Here is a 19,062-nt window from a genome sequence, read left to right on the forward strand (position 1 = left end):
GACTTGGCGAACTCCCCAGGCACACCTCACCTGAGATGAAAGCTGTTAGGTTTTACCTTGACTCACGGAAACAGACACATGTCACAAATACTGAGAAATCCTATAGCTTCAGTATTCTAAAGTCAGAGTGTTGAGGTAAATTTTGAAAACAGTCAATATTATTATTATTATTATTATTATCATCATCATCATCATCATCATTATTAGAGACGGAGTTTCATTCTTGTTGCCCAGGCTGGAGTGCAATGGCACGATCTCAGCTCACTGCAACTTCTGCCTCCTGGGTTCAAGTGAGTCTCCTGCCTCAGCCTCCCAAGTAGGTGGGATTACAGGTGCCCGGCTAATTTTTGTTATTTTTAGCAGAGATGAATTTTCACCATGTTGGTCAGGCTGGCCTCAAACTCCTGATCTCGTGTGATCCACCCACCTCGGCCTCCCAAAAGTGCTGGGATTACAGGCATGAGCCACCGTGCCTGGCCTCAAAATTACTTTTAAACAGCCCTTGACTTGCCTACCAGATTCACTACACATAGAATATTCTTATGCACACTATAAAGTCTAAGGGAAGAAATGAAAGTCTGTCTAACTGCACTTGGATCTGCAAACATTCTGCCTCGAAGGTGACTATGCAAACCAGTGGTGACTGGGATGAGGTGAAGCCCACCGTGTCCTCTTTTGCATGCAGTGATTCTATTCTTAATATTAAGCCTTGCCAAGGAAATATCCATGCTGAGAGGTGCATTTACTGCTGGAATTAACCAAACTCATTTATAACAGGCATTAGAAAATGTTTCCTGGAGTTGAAGCTACATCTTGCTTATTCTAAGGCACATGCATGCTGCTCCTTGAAAAGCTGCAAAGAATTGGCTAGTTGTTTTAGTTTTTCTAGGTGGACATTGTCCCCCACCCCCCCCGCCCCCCGCACAATGGTGTGAGAGGAAGGAATGAAATTTAAAACAGGAGCCCAGGGTGAATGAAACGAGCAAATCACGTGACTTCACTTTAGTTGCTTTTCACCCGATGGCTACAAGAAGGTGACACAGTCACCCTTACTCACTCTAGAGCCAAGGGCTTCCAGCTGGTGGTCCTTGTCTTCGTTCTGACTTTTTAGTTGATTGACTTTTTCCTTTAGTTGTTGAACTTGCTCATCCTTTGCTAACACGTCTTTTTGCAAAGACGACACCATCCCTGTAAAAAAGAAGACTCACAGAGGTCAAAGAGGCAGTGAGGATGACTGTCATCGCTGCTGCTGTCAACCAGTTTGTGACGAGCCTGGCACCGAGAAGGGAGGTGTCTCCAAGGATCCCAGGAGCTTGAATGGGGTTGAGACCAATACCCACTGCACATCATGTGTTCAAGGTCTCTGTGAGAAGGAGAGAAAACATCTGTCGGGGTGCTGTGGGCATCGGCCCTGCATGGGAACAAAGGCTCAGCAGAGAGAGGGACCAGGAAGGGCCATGAGATGGGCCTGTGGCAGCAAGGGACGTGTTGATCCACACTCACACACTCATCTGAGTTTGGAAACCGTCTCTAGCACTTACTAGCTCAGTTGTCTTTTTTCTTGAGACAGGGTCTCACTCTCTGTCACCTAGGCTGGAGCGCAGTGGCATGATCATGGTTCACTGCAGCCTCCACCTCCTGGACTCAGGCGATCCTCCTGCCTTGGCCTCCCAAGTAGCTGGGACTACAGGTACGTGCCACTTTGCCTGGCTAATTTTTGTATTTTTTGTAAACATGGAGTTTGGCCCACATTGCCCAGGCTGGTCTCAAACTCCCAGGCTGAAGCAATCCGCCAGCCTCAGTCTCCCAAAGTGCTAGGATCACAGATGTGAGCCACAATGCCCAGCATAGCTTAGTAGTCTGAACAAGTTATTTAACCTCTCATTGTATCTACAGAGTTGTTGTATAAAGAACATAGAATAGGCCGGGCGCGGTGGCTCAAGCCTGTAATCCCAGCACTTTGGGAGGCCGAGACGGGCGGATCACGAGGTCAGGAGATCGAGACCATCCTGGCTAACACGGTGAAACCCCGTCTCTACTAAAAAATACAAAAAACTAGCCGGGCGAGGTGGCGGGCGCCTGTAGTCCCAGCTACTGGGGAGGCTGAGGCCGGAGAATGGCATAAACCCAGGGGCCGGAGCTTGCAGTGAGCTGAGATCCGGCCACTGCACTCCAGCCCGGGCAATAGAGCAAGACTCCGTCTCAAAAAAAAAAAAAAAAAAAAGAACATAGAAGAGTGGCTAACACGTAGTGTTTATTCCCTGCCACCCATGACTCTATGTGGTAGCCAGCTTGCAAAAGGGCCCCCATGATTCCTGCCTGCTAGAATACCTGGCCTAATGTGGTCCCCTCCCACCTGAACAGGGCTGACGTGTGTAACTCATATGGCACTGTGGAAGCGGTGAATGTGACTTCCCAGGGCGAATCATCAAAGATGTTGTGGTTTCTTCTTTGCTCTCCTTTGGGTCACTCAGTCTGGGGGAAGCCAACTGCCATGTTGGGAGAACACTCAAGCAGCCCGAGGGAAGGGCACACATGGTGAGGAACTGAGGCCTACAGCCAACAGCCATGTGAGTGAGTCATTCCAGAAGGGGATCCTCAAGCCCTAGTCAGGTTTTCGATGACATGGCAGCAGTTGCTCCTGCAACCTCGTGAGAGACCCTGAGCCAGACTAAGTCACTCCCAAGTTCCTGAACCACAGAAACTGGATAAGATAAACATATCTGTTGTTTTTTTTTGGGATAACTTGTAATGTGACAGCAGAGAGCCAATACATTATTGTATTATCACATGGAGAAAAAGTGAGAAGGGTGCATAATGCAGTGGTATTAGATTATCTCATACAGTCCTTTTTTTTTTTTTTTTTTTTTGAGACGGAGTCTCGCTCTGTCGCCCAGGCTGGAGTGCAGTGGCCAGATCTCAGCTCACTGCAAGCTCCGGCCCCTGGGTTTATGCCATTCTCCGGCCTCAGCCTCCCCAGTAGCTGGGACTACAGGCGCCCGCCACCTCGCCCGGCTAGTTTTTTGTATTTTTTAGTAGAGACGGGGTTTCACCATGTTAGCCAGGATGGTCTCGATCTCCTGACCTCGTGATCCGCCCGTCTCGGCCTCCCAAAGTGCTGGGATTACAGCCTTGAGCCACCGCGCCCGGCCTAGTCCTTTTCTTAGAAAAACATTCATCCTAGTTTTGTTGGGGGTATCAATCAAGAATCAATCTTTATTGCACAATCAAGGATGTGTAATAAAGAACAATATGATTGAGAATTTCATTGTAAAAATGAGCTTTTTCCAGGGACACAGTTAAGTTCCTTGGAAACAGACTTCTCTCTCTGGGGCAGGCGGGACCAGAGTGACCTTTTCTCTAAAGTGAATTTGGCTCAATTCTCTACCAGATGCCCTCTGCAGTGCAAGGTTGCCCCATTCTGAATGGTGGGGAAGTGAGCTACCCTTAGGCCTGTGTGTGCTTTGAGATGGTTCCCTCTGCTCCTCCCGGGTGGTTCCTTCCCTGCCCACATGCACGTGCTGATCATGCCTGACTCTGCTGAAGACTTGAGGGGGACCCTCTGAGATCTCCGGGGTGCTCTCCGTGCAGCCCCCTCCCGCCTGGCACGCCGCCCAGCAAACTCAAGCTATGCTGGCTTCTCCACCTCCATCTACTCAAGTCGGGCTGACCGCTGGGCTCTGTCTGGTTCCCCTCCCTGCTGGAAGGGGTCTGGACACTCTCTCGAGTGCAAGCCAGCCAGGGGCAATTGTAGGTTTCATCTTGTTTGTTTCCACTCCCTCCCAGATCATTGTCACATGCCTCTTGGGGCCAATATATGGAAACCATTATTTCAGACTTTTTTTTTCTGTTTGTTTGTTTTTCATTTGTTTGTTTGAGTTGTTTCAGGCAGGTGAGGAAATCCAGACCTTGTTCCTCCATCTGCCTCTCTTGCCATGGAAGATGGGGTTTGTGATGTGTTGTTATAGTTTCTGTGAGCCTGGGTCACTGAGTGGCCACAATGACCGAAGCCCCTACTGACCCGTGATGGGCCCAGGGAGGAAGCAGGATATGAACCTATCTATTGTGAGCCACTGAGACTTGGGGGACTGTTTGTCACTGCAGCATAACTCAGCCCAGTGCTTCTCGAGCTTCAGTGTGCACATGCAGCAGCCAGGGGCCTTGTGAAAGTGAAGACTCTGATCCGAAGGTCAGGAGCGGGGCCTGAAATTCCCAGTTTCTCACAAGGATCCAGGTGATGCTGATGCTGCTGGTCCAAGGATAGCCCATCCCAGGTCATACCTGAGCCCAGGTCAATCTGACTCCTTGATTAGAGAAGTGGTGTCTGAGACAAGCTTGCAGCGTGGATGGGGTGTGATGGGCAGACCCCGGGGAGGAGGGCAGGGCCCAGTGAGATCCCCCTTGTATGCCTGGTGCCCAGAGCAGCCCTGCCCATAGGGCTCACAAGTATCCAAGAACATTCCGAGTTAGGGAAGAGCAGAGGTAGAAGCTGGAGTGGTGAGGGGGCTGCAGAATGAGGCAGAGGGAAAGGCACGGCCAGGCGGCCTGGGTCGTGCAGACACAGTGATGGTGCCGGCTCAATGCCAGGCTCAGCTTTCACAGCCACGGGCACGTTTCCTGCTGTGCAGGGGAGACGTTAGGAGCAATATCCCCAACCTGGATTCATTCCCTCCCCACCTCCTGCTTTTCTCTTTTCCCCCTTTCTCTGTCCAAGGCCCCATCATCTGCAGGTCTCTAGACATGTCCTTCTCTGCCTTAAAAACCCTAACGTGTCCCATCACACTTAGAAGAAAAGCTGAACCCCTCCCCTGTAATGTGGCCCTGCCTCCCCCCCGACCCCACCGGGTTCCACAGTCCCTTGTTCCCTGACCCCCGCCACGCTTGGTAGCCGCTGCTCCCACACTGCGGCTTGGTACTGCCTCAGGGCCTTTATACCCACGCTCTCTGCCCGGCATACGGTTCCCAGAGGCCTCCCGACAGCCCCTCCCACCTCCTCAGAGATATCCCTGCCCAGGCACTAAGCCAGGGGTGTCCAATCTTTTGGCTTCCCTGAGCCACACTGGAAGAAGAAGAATGGTCTTGGGCCATGCATAAAATACACTCATGCTAACAATAGCTGATGAGCTAAAACAAAAACAAACAAACAAAAATCGCCAAAAAATAAAATCTCATAATGTTTTAGGAAAGTTGATGAATTTGTGTTGGGCCTCATTCAAAGCTGTCCTGGGCCATATGCGGCCCGTAGGCCATGGGCTGGACAAGCTTCCACTAAGCCATTCTCCTTCACTTCACCCCTGAAGCGCTTCCCCACCACAGTGTCCAGCTTTATTTCCTCTGGAGGACGGATCTCTCTCTGGCATGGGCTTGTTCATTTATTGTTTACTTCTTATCGTCTGTCATCCTCTCCCACATGTAAGCCCCGTGAGCAGAGGGATCTTGACCGTTTGCTCAGGGCTCTCTCTCCCCAGTGCCTAGAGCAGTGCCTGGCATCTAGCAGGTGCTCCATAAATGTGTTGAATGAATGAATGAATGAATGAATCCAGGCTAAGAAACAACTGTGCTTGGCAAGGGTGGGCCATGAGTTGGCTGCCCCATTCCCACCCAAGTTCTGGAGAATCAGCTACCTCTCAATTAGTAAAATGCTTTCGCTCTGGCCCAAGAGCACCAGTGTGAGATTGGGTAAGGGGCTGGGTGCCTTAAACAGGCAACCCCATTCTAGCCACATTCTAGTTCGCATTCACAGCAAACTGGCTCACGGGACTGCCTGAGCCACAGCTTGTCCTGTGTGCTCCCTGGTGAGGTCCATGTTCAGCAGGCCCTTTAGCTAAGAGATGGCACAGAAACCTTTGAGGACGAACTCAGATTCATGGACAGGAGCTGCCTAAAGGGATGCTGGGAAGAACTTTGAGGCTGCAGCCAAGTTCAGTAACAAAAAGTATATGGTTGACTGGTGATGTCTGCTGTGGCCAAGAACATGGGGTGCGGGAGTGGCAGCTCCCAGGCCCAACTCCAAAAAGGGCTCACCTGATGCGATAGCGTTGTCCCTCTTTAAGTTCTCACCCTCGTTCTTCAGGGATGTGATTTCTGAGTTCCGCTCCGACAGGGTCTGGCACAGCACCTGGCTGTACCCTTTCTGCAGGGCACTGATCTGTGGGAGGAGGCAGCACAGTCAGAGGGGGGCTGACCCACGCCTGGGAGACACACAGGTACTTCTTACAAGCTTGACAGAAAGATTCAGATTGATTTTTGGCTGTGTCGGGGAAACTAAGCTTTTTAGTTTTAACTAGTGGGAGGGACAGGGGAGGGCCTATTCCTTCAAGGACCACCACTTCCTATGCATCAAAATATGAACTTTATCTTTGTGCCCATAAAGGGGCCCAGGCCCGGCTGCCACTGGGGGTACCTGGTTTCTTAATGTGCCTTCCAATGACCTTTGGACTCTCAGCCACAAACAGACTACCTGTTAGTTCCAGGTCACCCAGTACTGACTGGATACAGAGCAAAGTTCAAGAGAGGGAGCAGGTTATAAAATTAATTCCCTCAAATGATAACAATAGGTTATATCTCATAGAACACTCTAGAGCTTACAAAGCCCACTCATAGACACTACTCCTTCAACAGAGCCTCATGGTCTCTCTGCAGGAGGCTCCGGAGAATGCTCCTGTATTAGTCTGTTTTCATGCTGTGATAAAGACATACCCGAGTCTGGGAAGAAAAAGAGGTTTAGGCCGGGCACAGTGGCTGATGCCTGTAATCCCCGCACTTTGGGAGGCCGAGGCAGGCGGATCATGAAGTCAGGAGATCGAGACCATCCTGGCTAACACGGTGAAACCCCATCTCTACTAAAAACACAAAAAATTAGCCGGGCATGATGGTGGGTGTCTGTAGTCCCAGCTACTCGGGAGGCTGAGGCAGCAGAATGGTGTGAACCCGGGAGACAGAGCTTGCAGTGAGCCGAGATCACACCACTGGACTCCAGCCTTGTGACAGAGCGAGACTCCGTCTAAAAAAAAAAGAAAAAGAAAAAGAAAAAGAGGTTTAATTGGAATTACAGTTCCACTGGCTGGGGAGGCCTCAGAATCATGGCGGCGGCAAGGGAAAATGAGGAAAAAGCAAAAGTGGAAACCCCTGATAAACCCATCAGAGCTTGTGAGACTTATTCACTAAAACAAGAACAGCCTGGGAAAGACCAGCCCCCATGATTCAATTACCTCCCCCTGTGTCCCTCCCACAATACGCGGGAACTCTGGGAGATATAATTCAAGTTGAGATTTGGTGGGGACACAGTCAAACCGTATCATTCTGCCCCTGGCCCCTCCAAATCTCAAGTCCTCGCATTTCAAAACCAACCATGCCTTCCCAATAGTCCCCTGAAGTCTTAATTCATTTCAGCATTAACTCAAAAGTCCACAGTCCAAAGTCTCATCTGAGACAAGGCAAGTCCTTCCTGCCTATGAGCCTGTAAAATCAAAAGCAAGCTAGTTACTTCCTAGGTACAATGGGGGTACGCGTATTGGGTAAATACAGCCATTCCAAATAGGAGAAATTGGCCAAAACAAAGGGGTTACAGGGCCCATGCAAGTCTGAAATCCAGCAGTGCAGTCACACTTTAAAGCTCCAAAATGATCTTTTAACTTCAGGTCTCACATCCAGATTACGCTGATGCAAGAGGTAGGTTTCCATGGTCTTGGGCAGCTCCGCCCCTGTTGCTTTGCCGGGTATGGCCTCTCTCCCAGCTGCTTTCACGGGCTGGCATTGAGTGTCTGCGGCTTTTCCAGGAGCATGATTCAAGCCATTGGTGAATCTACCATTCTGGGGTCTGGAGGATGGGGGCCCTCTTCTCACAGCTCTACTAGGCAATGCCCCAGTAGGGACTCTATGTAGGGGCTCTGACCCCACATTTCCCTTCTGCACTGCCCTAGCAAAGGTTCTCCATAAGGGCCCCAACCCCACAGCAAACTTCTGCATGGGCATCCAGGCGTTTCCATACATCTTCTGAAATTCAGGTGGAGGTTCCCAAACTTCAATTCTTGACTTCTGTGCACCTGCAGGCTCACACTATGTGGAAGCTGCCAAGGCTTGGGGCTTCCACCCTCTGAAGCCACAGCCTGAGCTCTATGTTGGCCCCTTTTAGCCATGGCTGGAGGGCATGGGATACAGGGCACCAAGTCCCTAGGCTGTACATAGCATGGGGACCCTGGGCCTGGCCCACAAAACCACTTTTTCCTCCTGGGCCTCCGGGCCTGTGATGGGAGGGGCTTCTGTGAAGGTCTCTGACATGCCCTGGAGACATTTTCCCCATGGCCTTGGGGATTAACATTAGTCTCCTTGGTACTTAAGCAAATTTCTGCAGCTGGCTAGAATTTCTCCCCAGAAAATGGGTTTTTCTTTTCTACTCCATCATCAGGCTGCAAATTTTCTGAACTTTTATGCTGTGTCCCTTTTAAAATGGAATGCTTTTAACAGCACCCAAGTCACCTTTTGAATGCTTTGCTGCTTAGAAATTTCTTCTGCCGGATACACTAAATTATCTCTCTCAAGTTCAAAGCTCCACAAATCTTTAGGGCAGGGGCAAAACGCCGCCAGCCTCTTTGCTAAAACATAACAAGAGTCACCTTTGCTCCAGTTCCCAACAAGTTCCTCATCTCCATCTGAGACCGCCTCAGCCTGGGCCTGATTGTCCACATTGCTATCAGGCTTTTTGTCAAAGCCATTCAGCAAGTCTTTTGAAAGTTCCAAACTTTCCCACGTTTTCCTGTTTTCTTCTGAGCCCTCCAAACTGTTCCAGCCTCTGTTAGCCAGTTTCAAAGTTGCTTCCACATTTTCAGGTATCTTTTCAGCAATGCCCCACTGTATTGGTATCAATTTAGTGTATTAGTCTGTTTTCACTCTGCTGATAAAGCCATACCTGATACTGGGAAGAAAAAGAGGTTTAATTAGACTTACAGTTCCACATGGTCGGGGAGGCCTCAGAATCACGGTGGGAAGTGAAAGGCACTTCTTACATGGTGGCAGCAAGAGAAAATGAGGAAGAAGCAAAAGTGGAAACCCCCGATAAACCCATCAGATCTCCTGAGACTTACTCACTATAACAAGAACAGCACAGGAAATACTGGCCCCGTGATTCAATTACCTCCCCCTGGGTCCCTCCCACAACACATGGGATTTCTGGGATACAATTCAAGTTGAGATTTGGTGGGGACACAGCCAAGCCATATCAGCTCCCATTTTGCAAGTGAGGAAATTAAGACTCAGGGGGTGAGGTTGCTTGCTTGGGATCGCACAGATCAGTCAGTGGTAGAGTTATGATCCAAATCCAGGCTTTAGTTGCCTGCTTCCAGTTCTTCCACTTATCACGTGGCTCTAGGAACCAGCATTAAGAGCCCGAGGCCATGGAGCACGGTAGGGATGCAGGAGCCAGACTGCCATCTGCAAAATTGGTCTCTGTAGAAAGGTAGGGAGGACACCAATTCTGTCCCACTTTTTTATTCTGTAAGTGCGGTGACGGTCGTAATTTCAGGGTTGTTGAAAGTATTTTAATAAGTTAGTACATGTAAGAGTACTCAGACCATGCCTGGCACACACACAGATACTAGCTCTGATTATTCTACGATGTGTTTTAGCTTCTGCTTCTCTTGCCTGTCTCCAGGAAGTTAGATTGCTAATATTTCTGTGTGCATTTGTAAGCCTTGCCTAGGCTCACTTAAACACCAGTGTGACTGTTATTAAGAGGACTGCAAGAATTCCTGTTAATCATCACATCGTGTTTCAGGCATATCCTAACATATGAAAGGGTGGGTGTGGGGGGACACCAACAATGCAGATACGGTGTGCCCTGTACCTGGCCACCAGGTGGCGCTCATAGTCTGTTTTAGTGTCTGTCCCTGAAAACCTTGTGGCTATGACTCGGTGGTAGAATTAACAGAAGGATCAAGGTTTCACAATTTATACGGCCCATTTCGTGCACCACTCACATTTTCCCTGGGGCATCTGAGACACTGGAGAAGGAGTGCTCACTAGAAGATGGAGGGACATGGGCTGCAAAGTCCCAACCCTCTCCAAGGCCATACTTATGCAGGTCTGCACTTCGGAAACTTGGAGCGAAAAAAATTATTTCACTTCTTCCTGTTTTCTGTGGGGACATGTAATTCTCCCATAAAAAGGCACTTGGAATTTTTTTTTTTTTTTTAAAGTTACAGCTCTTCTCAGCTTAATGCTTTTGTTTGCATACCAGAGGCACAACACAGAGAGAAACTTTCAGAAGGGATGGGAAAACATATCCCCCAGACTCCAGTGCTGTCTGACAGACAGGAAATGTTTCAATCTAAGTTATCAGAGCTTTACGATATCAGACTGTGGGAAAACTCCACGTAGTCTCCAAACATCTTCATCAATTTCATGACCAAAATAAATATCCATATTGTCCATAGTTGGCATAAATCCCCAGGTGTTTAGTGCCTGTTATACTGTGTAATAAAATGGGCACTGGGTCATAAGAAAGTTAATAGTGCTAGGAAGACTGATTGCTTCAAGATACTAATTCAGCTTCTAATTAGCACAGGCAGCGCAGACTGCATGGCGGTATGCATCGTCTTGGGGTACTGTATCGGATCGAAGGGCTTTGAGAGCAAATCATTATGCACACACTTTCAGGAGACCCGGGAGAATAAAGTAATCAGAACAATAAATCAACCTGCCATGTGGCTTATACATCTGCTTGAATGTTCTGTTGGCAGTAGAATATTTAAGAGACTAAAATGTGAGCAGATGAAACTTGATTTGGATTCAGACCAACTGCATCCTTTAGCTCAGAGATGCTTTGTTATAAAATTATCATCTTTCAATTATGAGCCAAGATCAAAGTGGGGGGCGGAGTATAAATAAGTCAGAGTAATTCTTTCTTTTTTTTTTTTTTTTGAGACAGAGTCTTGCTCTGTTGCCCAGGCTAAAGTGCAGTGGCACAATCTCAGCTCACTACAACCTCCACCTCCCAGGATCAAGCGATTCTCCTGCCTCAGCCTCCCGAGTGCTGTGATTACAGGTGTGAGCCACCGCGCCCGGCCATCACCAACCAATTTTAAAGTAAAAAAAAAGGAATTTGAATCAAGTTTCAAGAGAAACGTACATGACTAGTAAATTCAGAAATTCCAGGTGAAGAATTTTTGTTCGATGAAATTCCCTGTAAGGGAACCAGTAACTAACTGCCTTCAGGGTTTGGTAAAGGCCTCTGTGTTTGCAACACTGGGTGGTTCCTTCTCCCCACTTAGCTAACTGCCCATAGCTCTCTCTGGCTGGTGCTGGATTTGGGTGAGATGCAGTCACTGAAGTGACAGCATCGTGGGGAAATAGGAAATCGGGGTGAGAACATGGGGTCTGTGAGAAGGTGGACCTGAGTTCAAATTGCACTGCCACCTCTCACGCGCTGTGCAAGCTGTAAGCAGTTCCTGGGTGTCTCTGGGCCTGTCTTAGACTTTTTTCTTTCTTTCTTTTTGAGACAGGGTCTCACTCTGTCACCCAGGCTGGAGTGCAGTGGCGCAATCTCGGTTCACTAACCTCTGCTTCCCAGGTTCAGCCTTGGCTTCCCGAGCAGTTGGGATTACAGGCATGCACTACCACACCTGGCTGATTTTTGTATTTTTAATAGAGATGGGGTTTTACCATATTGGCCAGGCTGGTCTCGAACTCCTGACCTCAAGTGATCCGCCTGCCTTGGCCTCCCAAAGTGCCAGATTAGAGGTGTGAGCCACCGTGCCCGGCCTGGGCCTGCCTTAGACCCTTCATCTGTGGATTGGATGTGTCAGAGGATTGTGAGGTTTAAATAAGTTAATCCAAAGTGCTTCGTACTAGTTCTTGCTCGTGGCCAGTGCTGAACAAAGGCTGACCTTGTTCTTACCATGCTAGGAAACTGCCGAGTCTCTCAGCCTTGTGGATTTGTGTTCTTAACCACCATGCTCCACTGACCACCTGTTCCCTAACTCTGGGTGTCTCACCTTGGCTGGTGCTCTTGGAGCCTCCCAGGCCTTGGTCTGAGAGCTGTGCTGTACCTCTCAGGCTCTGCCTACCTGGCTTTTCAAGCTCTGGATCTCTTTCTGTTTGGCATCGATGTCTTCATCCAGAACCTGACACTTCTGTGAGATCTCCCTCTCATTCTGCCTGGAGGTGGTGGTCTCCGACAGCTTCTGACTCAGCTCGGCCACTTCATTCTGCAGGTTTGCTATTATGACGTCTTTGTATTTGGATTCAATTTCATAATCTGAGAGACGGCTGACCTCTTTTCCCAGCAGCAGAATTATTTCATCCTGGGTAGAGATCAGATGGCAAGCTTACTAGGTGTGGGCCTAGGTGTGAGGCTGAGCCCATTTTAAAAAAAAAAAAAAGGTAGAGGCCGGGTGCGGTGGCTCGCGCCTGTAATCCCAGCATTTCAGGAAGCCAAGGCGCGTGGATCGCCTGAGGTCAGGAGTTCAAAACCAGCCTGGCCAATATGGTGAAACCCTGTCTCTACTGAAAATAAAAAAATTAGCTGGGTGTAGTGGCGAGTGCCTGTAATCCCAGCTACTTGGGAGGCTGAGACAGGAGAATCGCTTGAACCTGGGAGGCAGAGGTTGCAGTGGGCCAAGACCATGCCATTGCACTCTAGCCTGGGCAACAAGAGTGAAACTCTGTCTCAAAAAAAGGTAGGAAAATTATAGTGTAATTCTTTTGGGAAAGTAAGGGCAGGCAGGTAGGGGAAAGGCAGACTTTGAGGCTCTCTCTTGTCACTTGGCAACTCATAGAGAGGACAGTTTGGTGAAAATGACTGCTTGCACATAGACTCCTATAATGCATGTGGATACCTTAGAGGGACACAAACTTTCCTTTCCCTTAAAATTATACTTTCATATTAAGAACCACCATCCCACTTGGGAATTCTTGCTGCCAAAAGGTTTATTTATAATATTTTTAGGAATTAACTTACCAGGCCTCAGTCTAACATCTGGGGACCAAGGAAAGGTAATTAAGGAAATGACTCTATTCAACCACATTCTGACTATAATGGGACTATTTAACTTTACAAATTTAATACATTCTGAAATAGCTTTCCCCCTTTCCTCTCTTCTGTTATTCCCTGGCTCTTTTGGTTATTCACATAAAAATTTATTCCAGGTAACTGAGTCATGAAAAATAAATGAGAGGGGAATGGTGATTTATGTATGTAGGTTCTTGTAAACTTCAGGCTGGAAAAAACTTTGGGCTTGGCAGGCTGTACCCACGGTCTCATTAACCCAGTCCCCCATCTCTCCAAAAGAAAAAACACTGTAGCCGAAGAATTGGTTAGGTTTCCCAAAAAAGGGGGGGAAATCCCCCAAACTTCTCGCCAGAACTCATCAATAAAATATCAGGAAGACTGAGAACAAAAATTCCCCGACGTGATTCAGAGGCAGCTACAGAGTTCCTGATCAGTTACTTTGTGAGGAAACTCCGCTCTCCATGCAATTTTCCACCGGTTGGAAGGAAGCGGGTGGGCAGCTTCTAGGCTAGCGCATTGCCTGGGGAGCTCGACCTTCTAGCTTGCTAACCTGGGGAACCACCGGGTTTTGGTCATGATGGAGCCCGACTGCTGCGCAGGGTCTGTCCTTGGGTCCCTGTGAGTGCTTGTGGCAACATTTCAAAGGACAGCCTCAAACAGAGTCCACGCTCTGAGGCAGCCCCTTGCCTCATCCAATATGAGTTACCTGAGGGCTCCATTTCCAGCCAGGTGTTTGTTCAATATTCACACAACAAACATGTATTGAGCATCTACTGTGTGCCATGCTTGTGCTGGGCGCTGAAATATAGAGAAGCCTGCAGCTTATGGTGCACAGCTACGGTTCCTGCCTTTCTGGTGAGGACCCTGTGACTTCCTTGAGGGAGCACCCCTGACCCTTCCACATGGTCTTGGCAGGAGGGTCAGTTATGTGCCCTGATCCTTCCTGTCCCGCTTGGCATTGTGCATGTGACCCAGGCTGGTCAGCTGGCATTTTCTCAGAGATTTCATGTATTACTTAAAAGAGGAAGAAGCTCTTGCTTCCTTTGGGATCATAATCTTCAGAGACGTCAGTTTGTCTACAGTCATGTTTTCCAACATAAGAAGCCAGCCTGCTGCAGAAAGCAGAACTATGAGGGAAGCAGTGGAGAAACTGATAGTGGGGAGCACCCTGATCATTTAAGCTCCTAGATCCAGTCATGCCTGAAGCTGGTTGGCTTTTATATTTTCCAATAAAATAAGACAATAAAAAATTTTTAGTTTCTATTTTTCTTTTCTTTTTCTTTTTCTTTTTTTTTTTTTTTGAGACAGGGTCTTGCTCTGTCACCCAAACTGGAGCACAGTGGCACAATCACAGCTCATTGCAGCCTTGATCCCCTGGGCTCGAGTGATTCTCCCACCTTAGCCTCCCTCGTAGCTGGGACTATAGGCAAGTTCCACTATGTGTGGCAAATTTTTTTTTTTTTTTTTCCAGAGATGGAGTCTTACTATGTTCCCCAGGCTGGGTTTGAACTCCTGGGCTCGGGTAATCCTCCTGCTTGGCCTCCCAAAGTGCTGGGATTATAGGCGTGAGCCATTGAGCCCAGCCTATTTTTTCTTAAACCAATTTGTTTGTTGTCACTTGCACTTGAAGGAGTCCTGACAAGTCAGGGCATAAATACTTCATAAATAGTAAAAATTTAGAAATGTGCTTGCATCCTATTTCCAGCTTAACAACTGTGGTGGATTAAAAATGGCTGCAAATAACTTTGCAGCTTCTGCCATCAAGCAGTAGAGTCTATTTCCCCACCCCCTAAATGTGGGCTGGCCCTGTGATCTGCTTTGACCAAGAGAAAGTGATAGACGTGATGTTGGGTGTTCTCCAAGCAATTTCTTAAGAGGCTGTACAGCTTCTGTCCTGGACCTCTGGAAACCTACAGACCACTGTACTGCTATGAAGAAGCCTAGGATGAAAAGCCACATGCAGAGAGGGCTCCCAATTCCATTACTGGTGATTTTTAATGGTGAGATTTTGGTGCACCTATCACCCGAGCAGTATACACTGCATCATATTTGTAGACTTTGATCCCTCACCCTTCTCCCACTCTTCCCCCCAAATCCCCAAAGTCCACTGTGTCATCCTTATGCCTTTGTGTCCTCATAGCTTAGCTCCCACATATCAGTGAGAACATACGATGTTTGGTTTTCCATTCCTGAGTTACTTCATTTAAAATAATAGTCTCCAATCGCATCCAGGTCCACTGCAAATGCTGTTAATTCATTCCTTTTTATGGCTGTGTAGTATTCCATTGAATATATATACCACAGTTTCTTTACCCACTCGTTGATGGATGGGCATTTGGATTGGTTCCGTGATTTTGCAATTGTGAACTGTGCTGCTATAAACATGTGTGTGCAAGTATCTTTTTCAAATAATGACTGCTTTTCCTCTGAGTAGATACCCAGTAGTGGGATTTCCAGGTCAAATGGTGGTTCTGCATTTAGTTCTTTAAGGCACTTCCATGCTGTTTTCCATAGTGGCTGTACTAGTTTACTCATGTAACCAAATACCACCTGTACCCCAATAACTTAAGGAAAAATTAAAAAAAGAAAACTAATAAAAACTCTATAAAAACTTCAAAAAAAAAATCTGTCTGTGGGAAGAAACTAAAAAAAACAATAACAAACAAACAACAAAACTAATTCCAGGTGTTCCAACTGAGGTCCCAGACATGGGAATGAGGACTTCTGAGACCATCAGTCCCTGCCATGCCACTGGCTGACTGCGGTTGCATGAGTGAGGCAGAAGACACCAGCAGGAGAACCTTCCAAGGCGACCCATAGAATTGTGAGAAATAAATTGCTGTTTCAAGCCACTAAGTTTTGGGCTCGCTTGTTTACAGCAATGGGTAACTGACAGAGCATCCAAACCTGACTTCCCACCTTACTCACCATTGCTGCAGATTCCTGGAAATGTCACTCCCATGTGTGACAAGAGCTCCAGGTGGTTCTGCTCCTTACAGACTCTGAGAATTGCTGCAGGCTCAGGCCCTGATCTTTAGGGGAAGCATGGCATTGTTGGACTACTGCTTTTAGTATTAGGTTGGTGCAAAAGTAGTCGATTATAATATAATTTTCAGGTTGTGGCTAAGTGAGGCGAAATCAGCCTGGATCCATCCTTCCCAGGTATGCTTACATTCATCTGTTCTGACCTCTCTTCCTGTCTCACTCTCTAAACCTCTCTGGTTCTTTAACAAGTCTTTCTCATTTGCTCAGTCATCTCTGACCTCAGCTCTCACTTCCTCCTACTAGGGAAGTTAACCAGACCTGGGTGTGAATCCCAATTCTGCCCCTTGTACTGTGTAACCTTGGGCAAGTTACTTAACCTCTCTGAGCTCCAGTTTCCTCCTTGTTAAGTGAGGGTGATCAAAAACCTGTTTTGAAGACAGCAAAGATTAAACGAGTGAATGAATGTTAAGTGCACAGGATGTAGTCCAGCTCACAGTAGATGCTTAATAAACAGTGGTTGTGGAGGTCATAATTTGAATAAAACATCTGGTTGAATGTCTTAGGGAATAAGAGGTGGTTTCTTGGAAGCAGGATAAGGGCACTTCTGGGCCACAGAGAAGAACAGGCATCAGCGAGTCCCTCTGCAGTGTGATTGCTGCTGCAGCTCCACCCTTCCCCAGACCCCTCCCTCACCTTGTCCTGCTGGGCCGAGTCCTCCTCCACATAAATCTCCGCGGGCGGAACCGCCCCAGGAATCCCCTCAGCCAGTGATTTTTCCGACAGTTTCATGGCATTGGTCCACACTAAGGCGTGAGATCAGCAGAGAGCACAAAAGACATCATGAGTTTCCCTGAGGCCCGAAGAAGATGTTCACATTAGCCTTCCTGTTTGTCTCCCCCCAGACATAGACATTTTATGTAATTTAAAAATTACAGGCCGGGCGCGGTGGCTCACACCTGTAATCCTGGCACTTTGGGAGGCCAAGGTGGGCGGATCACGTGGTCAGAAGATCGAGACCATCCTGGCTGATACAGTGAAACCCCGTCTCTACTAAAAATAGAAAAAATTAGCCGGGCGTGGTGGCGGGCACCTACAGTCCCAGCTACTCGGGAGGCTGAGGCAGGAGAATGGCGTGAACCCGGGAGGTGGAGCTTGCAGTGAGTTGAGATTGTGCCACTGCACTCCAGCCTGGGCGACACAGCAAGATTCTGTCTCAAAAAAAAAGAAATTACAAAGTGGTGTGTGTGCTCACTGAAAAGCAGTAAAAGCATCACGGAAGCACCAGAAAGAGAAGGGGCCACCTCCTTCTTTCTTCCTGTGCTAACTGTGCTGTTACCTAACATGATGTATCTTTTTCCAGACCTTTTTCCTATGCCACAGAACAGCGGGTGATCTTGGGCAGATCATTTAATCTCTTGGGCAGGTCATTTAATATATTTCAGCCTTAGTTTCCACACATATCATTGAGGGGCATGAATAGTCTGTATCATAAAGGGCTACTGTGAGGAGTAAATGAAACATTAGGTAGAGCAGGGATTGGCAAACTACAGCCCACTGCCTATGACTGAAAGTACAGTTTTATTGGAACGTGGCCACAGTTACTCATGTATGTATCATCTATGGCTGCTTTTGTGCCACAAACACAGAGTTGAGTAGTTGCAACACAGACTGTATGGCCCTCAAAGCCTTATTTATATCTGGTTCTGTGATACTGGGATTTATAACAAGAAGTAGATACAGCTGGCCCTCCGTATGTGTGGGTTCCACATTTGTGGAGTCAACCAACTGTGGATTGAAAATATGTATGTGTGTGTGTGTGTGTGTGTGTGTGTGTGTGTGTGTGTGTGTGTACACATACTACTAAAACACAAAAATTAGCTATGTGTGGCGGTGGGTGCCTGTAATCCCAGCTACTCAGGAGGCTGAGGCAGGAGAATCACTTGAACCTGGGAGGCAGAGGTTTCAGTGAGTCGAGATCATGCCACTGTACTCCAGCCTGGGCGACAGAGTGAGACTCAGTTTCCAAAAGAAAGAAAAAAGAAAAGGAAAGAAAAGAAGGAAGGAAGAAAGAAAGGTACTCTTTAAACACAGTTAGGTTCTGTGGTACTGGGGATTAGGGCTTCAACATACGAATTCTGAGAGAACACAATTCAGCCATAACAGAGCTTATCCAAGTAACCAAGGCTACTGGAGAAATGATGGAGTTTGACTCCTGAGGCTGGATCTTAAGACACATGTGGCTGCTGCTTTTCTCTCTAGGACCACTCTTTTGGAGGAAGCTGGCAGCCATTTCATGAGGAGACTCAAGCAGCCTAGGGAAGCTGGCAGTGGTGAAGAACTGAGGCTTCCTGCTGTCAGCTAGTGAGGAACGGAGGCCTCTTCCCATGCGGATGTGAGTGAACTACCCAGGAGATGTGCCCTCCAGCCCCAGGCAGGCCTTCAGAGGACCGCAGCTCTCGTCAAAAGCTTCATGCAACCTCCTGAGAGTCCCTGAACCACATCATCCTGCTAAGCTACTCCCAAATGCCTGACCCACAGAAACTGTATAAGATAATGCATAGGGTTTTGGTTTGTTTTAGGGTGCTATGTTTTAGGGCAATTGGTTATAAATTGGTAACTAATACACACTGTATGTTAATTTTACACAAAAAGACAAAAACTGTTGAACTCTAGTTAATGGTACACATGCTAAATGTTTAGGGCGAAGTCTACAGCTGTAGGAAACTTATTTTTAAATGCATCCAAAATTAAGATCGATGAATGAATTAACAGAATGATTGATAGACAGATATGTAATAAAAGCATAGCAAAATGGGCCAGGCGTGGTTGACTCACGCCTGTTATCCCAGCACTTTGGGAGACCGAGGTGGGTGGATCACTTGAGGTCAGGAGTTGAGACCAGCCTGGCCAACATGGCAAAACCTCCTCTCTACTAAAATTACAAAAACTAGCTGGGCATGGTGGTTTGTGCCTGTAATCCCAGCTACTAGGGAGGCTGAGGCAGGAGAATCACTTGAACCCAGGAGGTGGAGATCGTGACACTGCACTCCAGCCTGGGTGACAGAGCAAGA

At 47.8% G+C, this 19,062-nt stretch overlaps 2 protein-coding genes across 2 annotated transcripts in view; both read right to left on the reverse strand.

The window, feature by feature from the left end:
• FHAD1 (forkhead-associated (FHA) phosphopeptide binding domain 1) overlaps positions 1 to 8,999 on the reverse strand; it is a 101,500-nt gene extending 92,501 nt beyond the window's left edge. Inside the window, exons 1-3 of the mRNA XM_011939914.1 lie at positions 8,947 to 8,999; positions 6,025 to 6,148; positions 1,058 to 1,188 (exon numbers count right to left, since the gene is read on the reverse strand). Of these exons, the coding sequence (XP_011795304.1) occupies positions 1,058 to 1,186 (129 nt within the window). The 5' untranslated portion in view covers positions 1,187 to 1,188; positions 6,025 to 6,148; positions 8,947 to 8,999. The remainder of the gene's footprint in view (positions 1 to 1,057; positions 1,189 to 6,024; positions 6,149 to 8,946) is intronic.
• LOC105510268 (forkhead-associated domain-containing protein 1-like) overlaps positions 5,727 to 19,062 on the reverse strand; it is an 80,962-nt gene continuing 67,626 nt past the window's right edge. The window contains exons 5-8 of the mRNA XM_011939950.1: positions 16,685 to 16,794; positions 12,063 to 12,299; positions 6,025 to 6,148; positions 5,727 to 5,824 (exon numbers count right to left, since the gene is read on the reverse strand). Coding sequence (XP_011795340.1) covers positions 5,727 to 5,824; positions 6,025 to 6,148; positions 12,063 to 12,299; positions 16,685 to 16,794 — 569 coding nt within the window. The remainder of the gene's footprint in view (positions 5,825 to 6,024; positions 6,149 to 12,062; positions 12,300 to 16,684; positions 16,795 to 19,062) is intronic.

The sequence above is a fragment of the Colobus angolensis genome, unplaced genomic scaffold (genome assembly GCF_000951035.1).
Source record: "Colobus angolensis palliatus isolate OR3802 unplaced genomic scaffold, Cang.pa_1.0 Scaffold185, whole genome shotgun sequence".
Classification (NCBI taxonomy): Eukaryota; Metazoa; Chordata; class Mammalia; order Primates; family Cercopithecidae; genus Colobus; species Colobus angolensis.